Source organism: Coenobita brevimanus, chromosome 22 (genome assembly GCF_032717465.1).
Source record: "Coenobita brevimanus isolate Jiangsu-jjx chromosome 22, ASM3271746v2, whole genome shotgun sequence".
In the NCBI taxonomy this organism is placed as follows: domain Eukaryota; kingdom Metazoa; phylum Arthropoda; class Malacostraca; order Decapoda; family Coenobitidae; genus Coenobita; species Coenobita brevimanus.
In genome coordinates, this window is record NC_136975.1 from 28,739,281 (window position 1) to 28,752,933 (window position 13,653).

The 13,653-nt window shown below is 44.8% G+C and overlaps 1 protein-coding gene across 1 annotated transcript in view; it reads right to left on the reverse strand.

The window, feature by feature from the left end:
• The window catches only part of LOC145392377 (uncharacterized), a 767,527-nt gene extending 755,409 nt beyond the window's left edge, over positions 1–12,118 (reverse strand). The window contains exon 1 of the mRNA XM_080266779.1: positions 11,131–12,118. Within this exon, the coding sequence (XP_080122905.1) occupies positions 11,131–11,931 (801 nt within the window). The 5' untranslated portion in view covers positions 11,932–12,118. The remainder of the gene's footprint in view (positions 1–11,130) is intronic.
• Between the last annotated feature and the right edge of the window lie 1,535 nt (positions 12,119–13,653).

The following is a 13,653-nucleotide window of genomic DNA, read 5'->3' on the forward strand; positions in this document are numbered from 1 at the left end:
CGGAACACGCACAAAAAAAAGGAAGAATTGTATAAAGAAGGAAAGAAAGAAAAGAAAAGGAAAGAAAAAACCACACACACACACATACACACACACACACACACACACACAGCAATGTGACAGGAATCAAATGAGGAAGAGTATGGAGGTGAGAACGAAATCCGGACGAACACGAATATAAACTGACAAAAAAAAAAAACGTGAAAGGTAAGCACGGTTGTGCAGAAAGAACTAGGAATGGAACAAGAACGAAAAACTGACGGAACACGTTACATGAAAAAAAAAAAAAAAAAAAAAAAAGGGAAGGGTGCGATGAAGTGAGAGGAGCGGCAACGGTGAAGGGGAGCGAGAGAAACGAAGTGCAGTGCGAACCTGAGAGACTATGAAAACCGGATCGAGTAGCTAAGGAAAAAAATAGAAAAAGAAGAACGGAGAAAAAAGATGGAGCAAGAGGAACAGGGTGCTAGGTAGCGGTATAGGGCAACGAAAAAAACGGACGAGTGACACGAATAAGGTTAGGGACAGGGTAGAAAACACTGAATGAAGTGGAACGAGGACTGGAAAAGGCCATAGGACTATAGTGAGCTAGTGCTGAGCAAGGTCCAGTACCCCCTTTCTCTGGGCCTTGGTGCCGCGAGCAGGGGATAGAACATTAAGTGAAGTGAGGGGCAGGAGCTATGGAGCGTGATTAGAGGAATGGGGAACGCAAAATGATACAAAAAGCTAGGTGGTGTAAGGAGCAGGCTGGGTGTGATGTCTTGGGTGTGGTTGGATTTTGTGCGGTGTGACGGAGTGGTGTATGGGAGAGTTAGGAACGGAACCAGGAAATAGGAAAGGGACTAAAAACTAATACTGATTCTGACAGGAATGTGCGATAGATATTCGTACAGGAGGTGAGAAAAAAGCAGCTAGAGACGGATTTAGATGCAGAAGGCAAGACCGTAGCTACTGAGAACCTGAGTGCGGACTATGGGATGAGGTGAAGAGAGAAGCGGGAGCTGAAGACAGGGATTAAGAAGTGAAGAGTGAAAAAGGTGTAGATGGTCAAACAGATGGTGAATCTGATTAGGCTAAATGACAAAAAGAGAAACTGGGCCTGGGGACAGGAACGAAAGTAAGGTATTATTACGTGAAGTAGGGAAAAGTGTGATAGGAATGGGATTAAAGGAAGAATTATGAAAGGTAAACGATGCAGAAGCGAAGGATGGAGTGCAGTACCACATATCAGATTTTGCTGAAGATGGGGGTGAGGAACAGAAGGGGTAGAGCGACACACAAGAGTTATGAACTTAGAAAGGGGAGAAGCGAGAAAGGGATGGGAAAAAGTGCAGGTGAGGTGCAGTTCGGGACGGGGTGAGACGCAGGAACAGGGGATAGTTAGGGACGGAATAAGGATTAGATGAAGTGGCGTGAAACGCGAGCTGCATAAAGAAAGGATGAAAAGAAGAGAAAAATATATATTTGAAATGGAGTTAGGTACGGTGTCAAGAGGAGGGGATGGGGACAGTTAGGGACGGGAAAGATCAAGAGATGTAGGGTCGGAAGCGGAGTTGGCTACGGGATGCAATTAGGGGAGAACTGTGTGACGGACAGAGATGCAAAAAGTGTAGTTAGGGATGGGTAAGAAGAAAGGTCTGGAGACAGGGACGACCATGAGAAATTAGAGATGAGAAGGAGTGACAAGAGAGGATTTGCGATGGACCGCCACTAGGGGAGTGGTAAGGGACAGTGATACAGAAAGTGAAGTTAGGGACGGGGTGAGGAGTAGGGTGGTGAGGAATAAGGGAGTTAGGAGTAGAGGCCTGGCACAGTTAGGGAAGGAGATATGCGAGATGATGCGCACTGAGAGACGGGGTTAAGGACGTGAGAGATATTGTTAGTGATAAGGAGAGAAGTGAGGGTGAGAAAAATTAGGAACGAGAAACTACGAGATGAGGCGCGTTGCGAGCCGGTAGTGACGGCCTGATGTGGTACAAGGGAAGAAACAATATAACAGCTGATAAGAATAAGGGATCTTGTTGACCTTTCTATCAGGTCCATCCCAAGTTGAATAAAATCGTCTGAAGGTAGCACAAAATACTTAGAGCGGAAATATTGCAGATAAGGAATCTAGGCTAGTTGCTTCTCTTCGTTACTGCCAAGATTTAATATTATCGTCTTTTTTGTGACCTTTTTTCCTTTTTATGTGAGGCCCAGAAATCCTCCTACGTGCCACACAGATGCATGTCACTACTTCTGCACTAATACTAACTGTCCATTTTGAATACATGCTACGGCTGTCTCATTCAAGACTGGTGCATGTTTTATGTATATGGATACTCTAGAAGACGGGACAAGTCTGTTTCAACAAACTTCGGTTCATTACACCACTCTGTCCTAGCCTATCCTGGGATCAAAATCGTATCATTTCAGACAACCGATGACATCTCAAACCACTCGGCCACCACCTGCCTTTGGTGGTGACTACAAGGAATAAAAAGGATTTACTTGTTGGTATTCATTTTTTTCAGTCCGTCCCTAGCTAAACAAAGTAGGGGGACAGCAAGAGCTAAGGTAGCCGTACTGAAGAGGTTAGGCGCATGTGGCGAGAAAATGGAACAAATTTAAATATGAGCAGGAAGACAAAGGAACCGCAGTGAGGGAAAAACGATGAACTTAACCACTTCGGAACGATTACGTCTTTATCAGTTCATGCTGTCAAACTATTTCACTCAGCTCAGGGGGAGATCTCTCGCAATTATTATTTTTTCTTTTATCATTATTATCATAATTATCATCATTACTTGTTATTCTTGTTATTGTCATACTATTTTATTCATCTCTGGTTACATCTCTCGTACCGAAAGTAGTATTTATTATAGTTATTGATTACTCTTGCAACAAGAAAATTATTATATTCTGCTCTGCAAAGAACTCTCGTTGTCAAGGATTTTTTGTCACATTCTTGCTACCGCAAAATTATTTTATTTAGTTTTGAATGACTTCTTGTATTATGGAAAAAGGACAGCATCAGAGAACTAGTACAAGTGTTGCCAAATCAGGGAAAATGGGGGATTATACAACGTTGAACAGGAGCAGTGAAAATATACAAAGTAAGCGGCAAGACATGACAGAAGCACAAACTTGAGGCGGAAAGATGACTGGATGACTAAAAGAGGGGAAAAAAATGCAGACAAGAAAAAGGGACAACAAACTATGGATGAAATAATTTTTAAGAGGAAAAAAGGGAAAGCAAACGATGAACAAGCAAATGCTAAAAAAAAACACCAGACAAAAAATTTTTGTGGGATACAAACGACACAATGGGACGAAAGACTGGCAAACAAAAGAAAAACTAAAGACAAATGTCGGATAACAAGAAAAAACAATCAATACTGAAAAAAAAGACAAACATTGATCGGAAAAGCGACAAATGTGGGAAAAAAAAAGTCCAGCAAAATAACAACAATCGTAAATGACACACACACACACACACACACACACACACACACACACACACACACACACACACACACACACACACACACAAACCGTGGGACGAAAAGACAACGTCGGACGAAAAAGCGACAAACCACATGAAAAGGCTAGCATAAGAGAAAAAAAAAAGTGATAAAAAATACGTGTGGGAAAAACAAAACACACACATACACAGGTGAGAACCAACCCTGGCCGAGGAGTGTTACAGCACAGGGACTGGTATAAGGGATCAAGGACAAGCACGGTAACGGACTAGGGACCGGTATGAGGGATCACGGACGAATGGCAGAGCACACTTGTACAAATAACTATAGGTGATCGGAGAGTGGAATACAGGTCGAGAATAAGGGCTTGGAGCCCGCGCTAAGGGCTCTGGGATTCGGTGCAAGGGATCAGAGGCGAATAGCATTATGGAGTAGGGACGGAAGTAAATGAAATCACTGACGGATATCTGAACGAACAGCGGAATATTGGCCAAGGAACCGCAGTGAAAATTTACAAAAAAAAAGGGCATTGAGTCGAGAATAAGGGCGCAGGCTCCTGAACAAGGGCTCCGGGACCTGTACAGCAGTTTAACTGTAAAAACATGGGCAAAGGGATCGAAATATGGACTCGGGAAGAGAAAAGTCAGGGGAAAACTCTTCTACGTCTGCATCACGTTTAAGTGTGTCCTGAACTTTCTTCCCTGATGCATCATATGAAGGTGAATCATCTACTGGCAAGCAAGCCACTCTCATCTAAGGGATTTCAGCCAGCAGAGGACAGTGGGAGGCAGACGAGGTTATAATGTTAGGTGAACTTTTGTTCCCATCTATGCAAAGGATCAAGGACGGATCGAATAATGGACCAGGGACTATATAGAAGATCACGGACGTATATCATAAGGAATCACAGACGAATACAATAGCTGGCCAGAGAACGGAATAGGGGTTCAACAGCCGAATTACGGCTCAAGGTGATCGGAGTAAGGTTAGAATACGACACATGGAATCGATATACGGGTTCTGGGACAGATACAAGCAGAGAAAAATGGGTTTTGGGCTCTAGTACCAGAACAAGGGTCAAGAATCCGAAAAATGGATCAGAAATTGGAATAAGCGATAATGGAGGAATGGCATTTGTAATAAGGGAGCGGAGTGAGAACGCTTAGATCGGAATGGGGACTAAGAGACCGCCATTAGGACACTGGGACTAAAATAAGGGTTCGGTGGTGAAAAGGGAGCTAAATGTACAACGTAAGGGATGAGACTTGGACGGAATAAAGCTCTGAGAACCGGCTTACGGAGTAGGATAGGGGATCACGGACAAAAGGGTGAAGTAATGGCCTAAACAGTGAAACAAGTATCAGGGACGAACGGAATATGGGCGCGTGAAACTGCGTCAGGAATCAGGAACGCCATCAGGGGACACTGGCGCGGCGGTCAAGGACCAGGGATCGGACAGGTTCCCAGTGAACAGCGTCACAAGTTAGGAATCTGCGTACGGGATCAAAGAATAGTCCGATTACGAATGGGATATCAGTAAAGCCAAAGGACTTGGGGACGGGAATAAGGCCTTGAGGATCGGAAAAAGGGATTAGAGATAAGGATAAAAGATCAGGCATCGTTATAAAGGATCAGGGAGACCAGTGATGAGCAGACTATGGGATCAGTAACTGGTATTTGGGACTCATGGAAGACTGGGTGAAGTAGCAGTATACCGGTAATGCATAGTGATTCACAGGTGAACGGAGTAAGGGATCAGTACGGTATGAGGAACCTGAGACAAGTGGAATGAAAGACCAGGGAAAGACAAAAGGGATGAGGAAGCGGTATAAAAAATCAGGAAACTACCAGCGTAGGGGATCAGGTAGCGGTATATGTGATCAGGACCTAGTTTAAGGGCTCTGGGAGCAGTATAAACAATTATACAGCAATATAAGCGGTCAGGGAGGAGTACAAGGAATCAAGGATCCGTAACCTATGAGGGATCAGTGAGCGGTATTAGATTACAAAGCAATATCGGTATGAGGAAGATGGAAACAGTGTTTGGAATCAGTGAGAAATAGAAGCCAGGAGAAAGCGATATCGGAGACCATGGGCAATATATGGAATCAGGGGGCAGTAAAAAAAAAAAAAAAAAAAAAAGTACATCTAGTTCAGGCTGAGGGAGTAGAATAAGGGGTTAGGGAAAGGAAAATGGATCAGCGAGCAGAATACTGGATCAGGGATTAGAAAAGGGGTGCAGGGAAAGAGTATAGGGGAGGAGGAAGCAGTACAAAGGCTCAGTATCATGGATGCTTTGGGCAGGAACCAGGGAACGAGCACGGTACGGTATCAGGAATGGAGTCTTTTAAGAGATCAGAGAACGAGCATAAGGGATAAGAAAGCAATACAAGAGTTCATGGAGCGGTTATAAGGGTTAATGACGAGGTAGGAGGATCAGATGTTGTATGTTGATTCAGGAAGCGATATAGGCCTAAAAGATCAGGAAACACAACTGAGTACAATGCAATACTATAAACATGAGTAGTGGGTATAAATGGACAAAGGACTACCTTAACACAATTGTATAAAGCCTCAGACATCAAATTATAAGGAATCAGCAAACAGATAGAGAGGCAGCATAGGGGATGAGGAACTAGTACGTGAGCTCAGAATGGAATATAAAGGATCAGATAGCACTCAAACAGGATCAGTAAAAACAAACATCAACCGGTAAAAATTTTCCGTGAGCGTTTTAAGGAAGGAGGGAGCGATGAAAGAGACGAGAGAGTGATTTGAGTGATGAGAAAGCAGTGAAAGGAATCAGATAGATATAAGGAATCAGACTGGCATAAAGAGAACGGTATAAGGATCACATAGCGACCCGAGGGATCCAGGGTGCAACATAAGGGATCAGGGAGCAACGTAAGGGTTGATGGAGCGAATATAAGGCATGTGGGAGGAGGAAGGGGCTGATCACTATTCAACCACCGCCACAGCAGCCCCAAGTGGTTTAAAAAAGGCGGCGGACCTGTCGTCAGGGTGGCCAACTTAACACCTTTTTAACTCCGTGGTCTGGGGTTCGAGGCGACCTGTGCACGGGGGAAGGGGATGGGGGGAGGGAAGGACACGCGCTACAGGGAGAAGAAAAGGTAGAGAAGAGGGACAAAGGGGGAGGAAAAAATAAGGGAAGAGGGAAGAAAGGGAAAGGGTGGAGAGAGGTAAGAATGAGAAGAACGGAATGAGAGAAGAAAATGGGCGAGCCACAATGAGAGAAAAAGGAAAGCAGAGGCAGGGAGAAAGGGTATGGATAGATATAGACAAAGGGATAGAGAGTAAGAGAGAGGGAACTGCCGGTAGGAAGAGAGGGATACGATGATAGGGGGATGGATATGAGAAAGGATATATGATGAAGGGGGAAAGGTAGGAGACAAAGAACGGGATGAGGAAGGTAGAATGAGGGGAAGAAAGGGATGAGAGAGATGGATAATAAAGGTCAGAGGGAGAGAGTGTTGACCACGAGGAATAAGGATTACAAAGATGCAGAACAGAGGGAGACGATGGAGTGGAAAAGAGGAAGAGGAGAATACGAGGGGAATGGATCAGAAAGAATAGCAAAGAAGGATGAGTTAAAATGTGAAGACGGAGATAGGATGGAAAAGAAAAATGATAGATTGAGAGGAGGAGGGAGAAAGGAAAGAGAGTCGCAAGAGGGTAAAGATGGGGAGCAGAAGAGAAACAGGCTGGGCATAGAAAGTGTGAAATGGGATAGAGAAGGGTAACTAGGGCAGGTGGATGAGAAAGACAACAGGAAGAGAGAGGAATATAGAGTGGACAGGAGAAAAAGGGGGAAGAGAATCTGGTGCAAAGATAGAGATAGGGTGCAGGGATGAAGACAAGGTGGAAAGGCCAGGGTGAATGAAGGAGAGATGAAAATGGTTATGGTGACAGAAACAGAGGTGAAGAGGTTCAACAGGATGATAAAAAAAAATAATAATAAACGAACACTAAGAAATGAATAAGGTTTATACTATAAATGAAGGCAATGGAGATTATGGCTGCAGTGCAGTACAAATGATGAAAAAGAAGGATGCTATATATGGAGGTGAAAGAAACAGAGAAATGACCATGTTAAGAACGTCGGCGAGGCAGAAAATATGAAGACAGTGTGGATGCTAAACAACAGAAATAGAGATAAATGAAAATGAAGAAAGAAAAAAGTGTCAGTCACTGAAAACCGAATGGAACTGGATGCAAAGATGAGGGATGCGATCGAAATAAAATGGAATTCCAAAAAGAGAAAAAGTTGAAGAACAGGAGATAGAGGACCCGGAGAAACGGAAACAAAGCGATGAGCCTAATACTACAGAAGAGTACAATAGCTAATAACAGACTATTAAATACTATTTTTAAAAATTATATGCTAATGTGTTAAAAAAAGAGTATTGAAAAAATTAGACAAATGAAAACTGAGGAAAGGCATATGAAAGAAATTGTCACAAAATAAATACAAGGCCAATGAGATGCCAAAAGAATAGGGTCAGAAAAAAAGAATATTAAAAAAAGATCAACATTCGTCAATATGCGAAAAATCAGACTAATAATCACAGGTGAATAATAGTAATAAAGCAACCTCTGACAATGATAATGATGTCAATATGGGGAGAACATGTTAGTAGAAGAACAATAGGAAGAAACAGTACATACGGGATGGGAACAAACTAGGGAATAAGCAAAATGAGAACGGTGGCGCATAAACGTGGAAAATTTTATAAGCCTTGGATAAAAAAAAAAAAAAAAAAAAGCCACTAAAATACGATCAAGCTTTTCTTACAAAATAGTTATGCGTTACTTGGATAACAGCGAATATTCTTACGGCACAGAGAACTACGAAAACGGGAATTTCTTAAACTGCAGTACGGAAAAAAAAAAAAAAATCCATAACTCGTAACATGAAAACATAGAAATTTTTCGGAATACCATGGGGTATCGCAAGGAAAGAATACAACTAAAGGGCACGGTGTTAATATCAGCCGCAAAATTAACCCTGTCGCTCTTACTGACGCACTTGTGTATTATGTTCAAGCAAACACAAATTTCTTACTCGTCACACGGTTAAAAACTGCCTCCAATGACCCTCCTTACTACTAGAAATTCTCTCAATTAAAAAAAATTGTCTGGTATTAACAGGCACTCAAACTGCTTCCATAATAGCGGGAGTTCATGAGCAAAATTTAATTAATCCGTATACCGTAAGTAATTATTAATACTCGAAGAAACAGGCAATAATTATGCACACCAATTAAAGACATCTGACGAATATGAAAGATATATGAATAATTACTAGTGCACCACGCAAAATAATTATAAAACATGCCCCCAAATACTTACAATAACAATGTAGCGGTAAGGCAGCGACTACATGCGATAAGCGGTAATTAGTTAATAAAAGAGCACAATAGTTAATTAACCATAATGAATTGTAGTTACGGAAATTACCGATATAATTTCTTCAAATTACAATTCTGAACACTCGGTAAAGGGAGCGGGGATGCAGTTATAGCTTTACAAATAATTATCGGTAACCATACCCGGGACTACAAGTTATAAACAGACGACCAAACATACAGTATATCCTTTACAATAACAACAGTATGCTTTGGAGTGAGAGGTAAAATTATATCCCGACAATGTGAACGAAAATGATAATGACGTCCAATATAATACCTACTTCACCTCTTACCTCCTTTGCTTACCCTACCCACCAGCTTATATTTAAAACGCGAAAATAAATATCTACAAAATTATTTATACACACTGAAAACAATGTATAAAAAAACTATATACATTCGCTACTAGCCTATTGTGTTAGATATGTTTTCACTATAACAAGCTACTTTGTCACCAACCTCCTCCACTCTCCGACCTGATATATACTATAAAAAATAATCATAAGAAAATACACACACTGGGTACAATATGACAGAAAATATGAATACAGTATATATCACCCTGCCCATTATTTTATCGGTCACTATGCTCCCAGTCTCCCTTTCGACCCCTTCTCACCAGCATATATATATATATATATATATATATATATATATATATATATATATATATATATATATATATGGTGAATAAAATTACTTATTAAATATGAACACTGCAGATTTTGTAAATGGCTCTGCCAAGTATTACATGATTTGGCTACTCTGCTCCCAACCTCCCTTTCTCACCCACCTCACAAACCCGGTAAACAGGAGAAAGAAAAAAAAAATGAGAAAAAATATGCACAGGGAATAAAATAAATTGAAAAAATATGAATTCTTCACGTGTTACTGAACTGTTAATCATTAAAATGATCACTTTGACCGTAGCCTCCCCTTCACTCCTCCCCTCAAAAACGCGGTATACAATAATTTTATACCATTATCAGTATATACAGTAGGTGTCGAGAATAACTTGGAAAAGTTAAATGTGCACGTGTTAATTCGTCCAATGTTATAAGTGTTGCCCAAAGTTCCCTGTTTTTATATTAGGCCTACCAAAATTATCCAAAAGATAATACACATACAGGACATCGAATAACAGGAAAATATGAATATTACAAGTGTTAATTATTTGTCCATTATTATAGGTACCACTTTGGCTCTAACCACTCCTTCTCCCCCTCCCCACTAACCCACCGGGCCACTAAGTTTTGAACCCTCCCTCCCTCGCCCCCCTTCAGGATTATTGACTCCACTGCGAATTCTCTTGGGAGGGGAAACTTTGAGAAGGGGGGGCGGAGGTGGGATAGTGGTGGTGGTGGTAGGGGGGGCAACGGGAATGGGAGGGAGGCTGGGGGGTGAGGCTAGTCATACTTCACGTCTTTTAAAGCCACTAATGTTTAAAGAATCATTAATCAAATGGGCAAACAAAAACAGAAATTGGCAGCGGAATTTGCATACAACAGACACGAAACGCCCGGCATCGCGAGTCACAGTTCTCGTCCCCCCTCCCTCGCTTTTACGCTAAATTGTGAAAACCCGTCCAGGCTGTTTTTTCCTCCCCAATGACATGGCACCAGTTGAAGTCGCCGTGTGTGTGAGAGTGGGAGAGAGTGAGAGGCGAGGGACGGTCCGCGCCACACGCCTCTCTCTTTTTTCCCTCTCTCTCACGCCCTCTCACTTTCCCATTCTCATACAAGTTCCCCCCCACTCTCACTTTTCCTTTCTCTTCCACATCGCTCTCCCCTTTCTTCTCCTTTCACCAGTTGTGTCGGGTCGTCGGTGTGTGTTTGGGTGGGTGCACTGGCTTTAGGAAGAGTCGCTCAGGCGGTCACTGTGTCGCGCGGCAGGACAGGTATGGGACAGGTGTAAGCGAAAAGGTGTGCTTGTGTGTAAGAGGGACAGGTGTGTGGGGTTAGGTGTAAGTTGGAAAGGAAAAGTGTGATGAAAGGTGTGTCAGGCAGGTTGTGTGGATGTGTATCAGCGGTGTTGGAGCTTAGGAGAAAAGTTTGGGAGCAGGTGTAGAGAACAGGTTATGTGTAAAGTGACGTGTGAGGATGTAAACACAGGTGTTGGGCGAGAACTGCACGTCTGTGACATGTGAGGTCAAGGTTAGGGCATGTGGCAGAGATGTCCTGACCCCTCCCCTGTCCAGGTGAGGGCAGGCGGGGCCAGGTGAGACTGCGACAGGCACTCACCCTCTCCTCCTCGCGGATCATCTCGGCGATGCCTGGTCGGATCTCGAAGTCGTCGGGAGCGTGTGGGCGGGGCAGGGTGTGCATGTTGAGGAGCGGGCTGAGGGGCGGGAGGTGGGGCAGGTGGGGCGGCATGGGGGCTGGGGGCGGCATGGCCCCAGGGAGGCGAGCGGCCAGGGAGGTGAGGGATGCCGGTGATCCTGAAAGGGGCGTGTTGGCCATGCCCCGCATCAGGGGGTTGCTCAGATCGAGTTGGGGTTCCAAGTTCTCGGGGGCGCTGGTGGGAGTCAAGGGAGTGCACGGTCGGCTCAGGTCGTCTCCGGAGTAACGGCGGCGCTTCCGCGGGAATGATAGGTGTCCAGGGGAACTGTCGTCCAGGGGAGTAGTGGTGACGCGAGTGGAAGGGGACAGGGCAGGGGAGGCCAGGACGGCCGGTTCGGCTCCGTCACCGTCCACCTCGGCCAGGCCTCGCACCTTGAGAGACTCTGCCACGCGGAGCAGCGAGCCCAGTTGCTCTTGGCAAATGTTGATCTCGCCCTTGTACATGAACTCCACAACAGCCTTCAACTCGGCAAGCTTGACGCCCTGCAGGATGATGACGGGGTGGGAGCAGGGAGTATCATTCAGCAGGCACTGGAAGTAGGGGGAGCAGGCGGAGAGCACCATGCGGTGAGCCTTGACGCTGTGGCCCTCGCACGACAGCGTAACGTCCACGAAGCTCTCACTCTGTAGTAGTTGGTCGAACACCTGCATCAGGTTGCTCTGATAGTTGTTCCACCGCAGGCAGAACTGTTGGCTGGCCATGGCGGTGGTCGTGTGTGGGCCAGGTCAGGTCAGGTCGTCCTCGAGTGGGGCGCGCCGCTCGTGAGTGCCACGCCCGGGCAGCTGCAGCACCTCCACTCACCACAGTCTATTTCAGCAGCAGTTATCACAAGTGTCACTGGCAGCGTGCCTGACTACAAGGACGCACATGCACGGGTGCCAACACTCACACAAGCACACAGGCCGGGAAGCGACATACACTCTCCCTCGCGCTCTCCCGCACACTGACCCAGCACACGCCCGCCCCAGCCACACGTCCACACCCGCGCTGCCAGACGCACGAACAACTACCTAATAATTTCACTATATCATTACTTTGTGGCATGTCACTAACATAACATGAGTTTACCAACATCCCTGAACACAGAACAGACACCATACATAATGTAAAACTATACACTAATGAGTATGAAAACCGGTGGTAGCCAAATATACGTGATCACAGCATCACATACATATTCATTAATTAAACATGAACAAGATTATGTCCAACTTGCGCAGAACGAAATAAAGAGCGTTAGATGGAGTTGTGCCGGCCCCATACACCATCCCATCAGCAGGACCCTCCAGGAGGCCACACGAGAAGCCGAAATAAAATAAATGCGTGAGGGTGAATCTGGCGACCGCGTGGCTCCTCCCCCCCGCTCGCTCCGCCTCACAGCCTAATAAACTGCAGTTGGTGCGGCCGCCACCACCGCGCACCACCCGAAATACACTATAATACACTTGCTATACCAGTTATTGTCACATCACCTCGGAATTAAGAGATACCAGCGGAGATATGAATTCTTTTATCTCCCAATATTATTTCCAAAGGCAGTTTTCAGTGGTGTGGTGAGGAATGACGTGGTGATAAAGTGAGGGAGGGAGGCAGAAAGGGGCCGGTCACGTTGCCTGAAGTTATACCCAGTCAAGGCTGCTGCTGCTGCTGCTGCTGCTGCTAGCGGGGGCTGACTCCACCATCGATTATTTGTTGAATAATAAGGTTTTGTTGCGACATATGTGAATGCAGCGCCGCGTCCCGCTCTTAACAGTAATGCGCCAACTTGCCTTGGCCCCAGCGGCGATCAAGTGCGGGACGGAACTCTGCCACGGAAAATTAAGTCGCGGGAACTAACACCGTAACTCTCGGTAACTTACCAGCCCCCTCGACAAGTATCACACGCGGGTCTTGCTCATAATCGCCGCCCACCCCCGTCTTTAAATCAGAGTGATGTTGTGTGACGGAGTTTTGTTGGACGGTCGAGAGAGGCTGAAGTTGACTCCCTCGTCCCTACAGCCGTCACTTGCAAAACTTGAGCCCCCCCAGACCAACTCCGCATATTCCTGTCTCGCGCGCCCGACTCGCTCTCACATCTCCGGTTTTCGGCATCGGGTCTCCGGCTATTGTTACTTGTTGTTTACATCAGTTATTTAGACGACTGCTTTTATTAATACCTCTTTAGTACGGTACTATTACGAAAATGGATCGATAATTACTGATAAAGAAATAACTCCAGTAACTATGTAGTATTATTTCACCCTTTGTTGTCCTGCTGTTTACCTGTGTCTGAGCCGTTTTCATACTGAGTCTAATAGGAACTGAAATTACTGATGGTAAGATACCACTAGTCTCCTGATAACTAAATCGAATTATGGAGAGTTAAATTTACACTGCTCAATAAGCCATGTCAAGGCAAGCCAGATAGGCAACTTCACTAAACA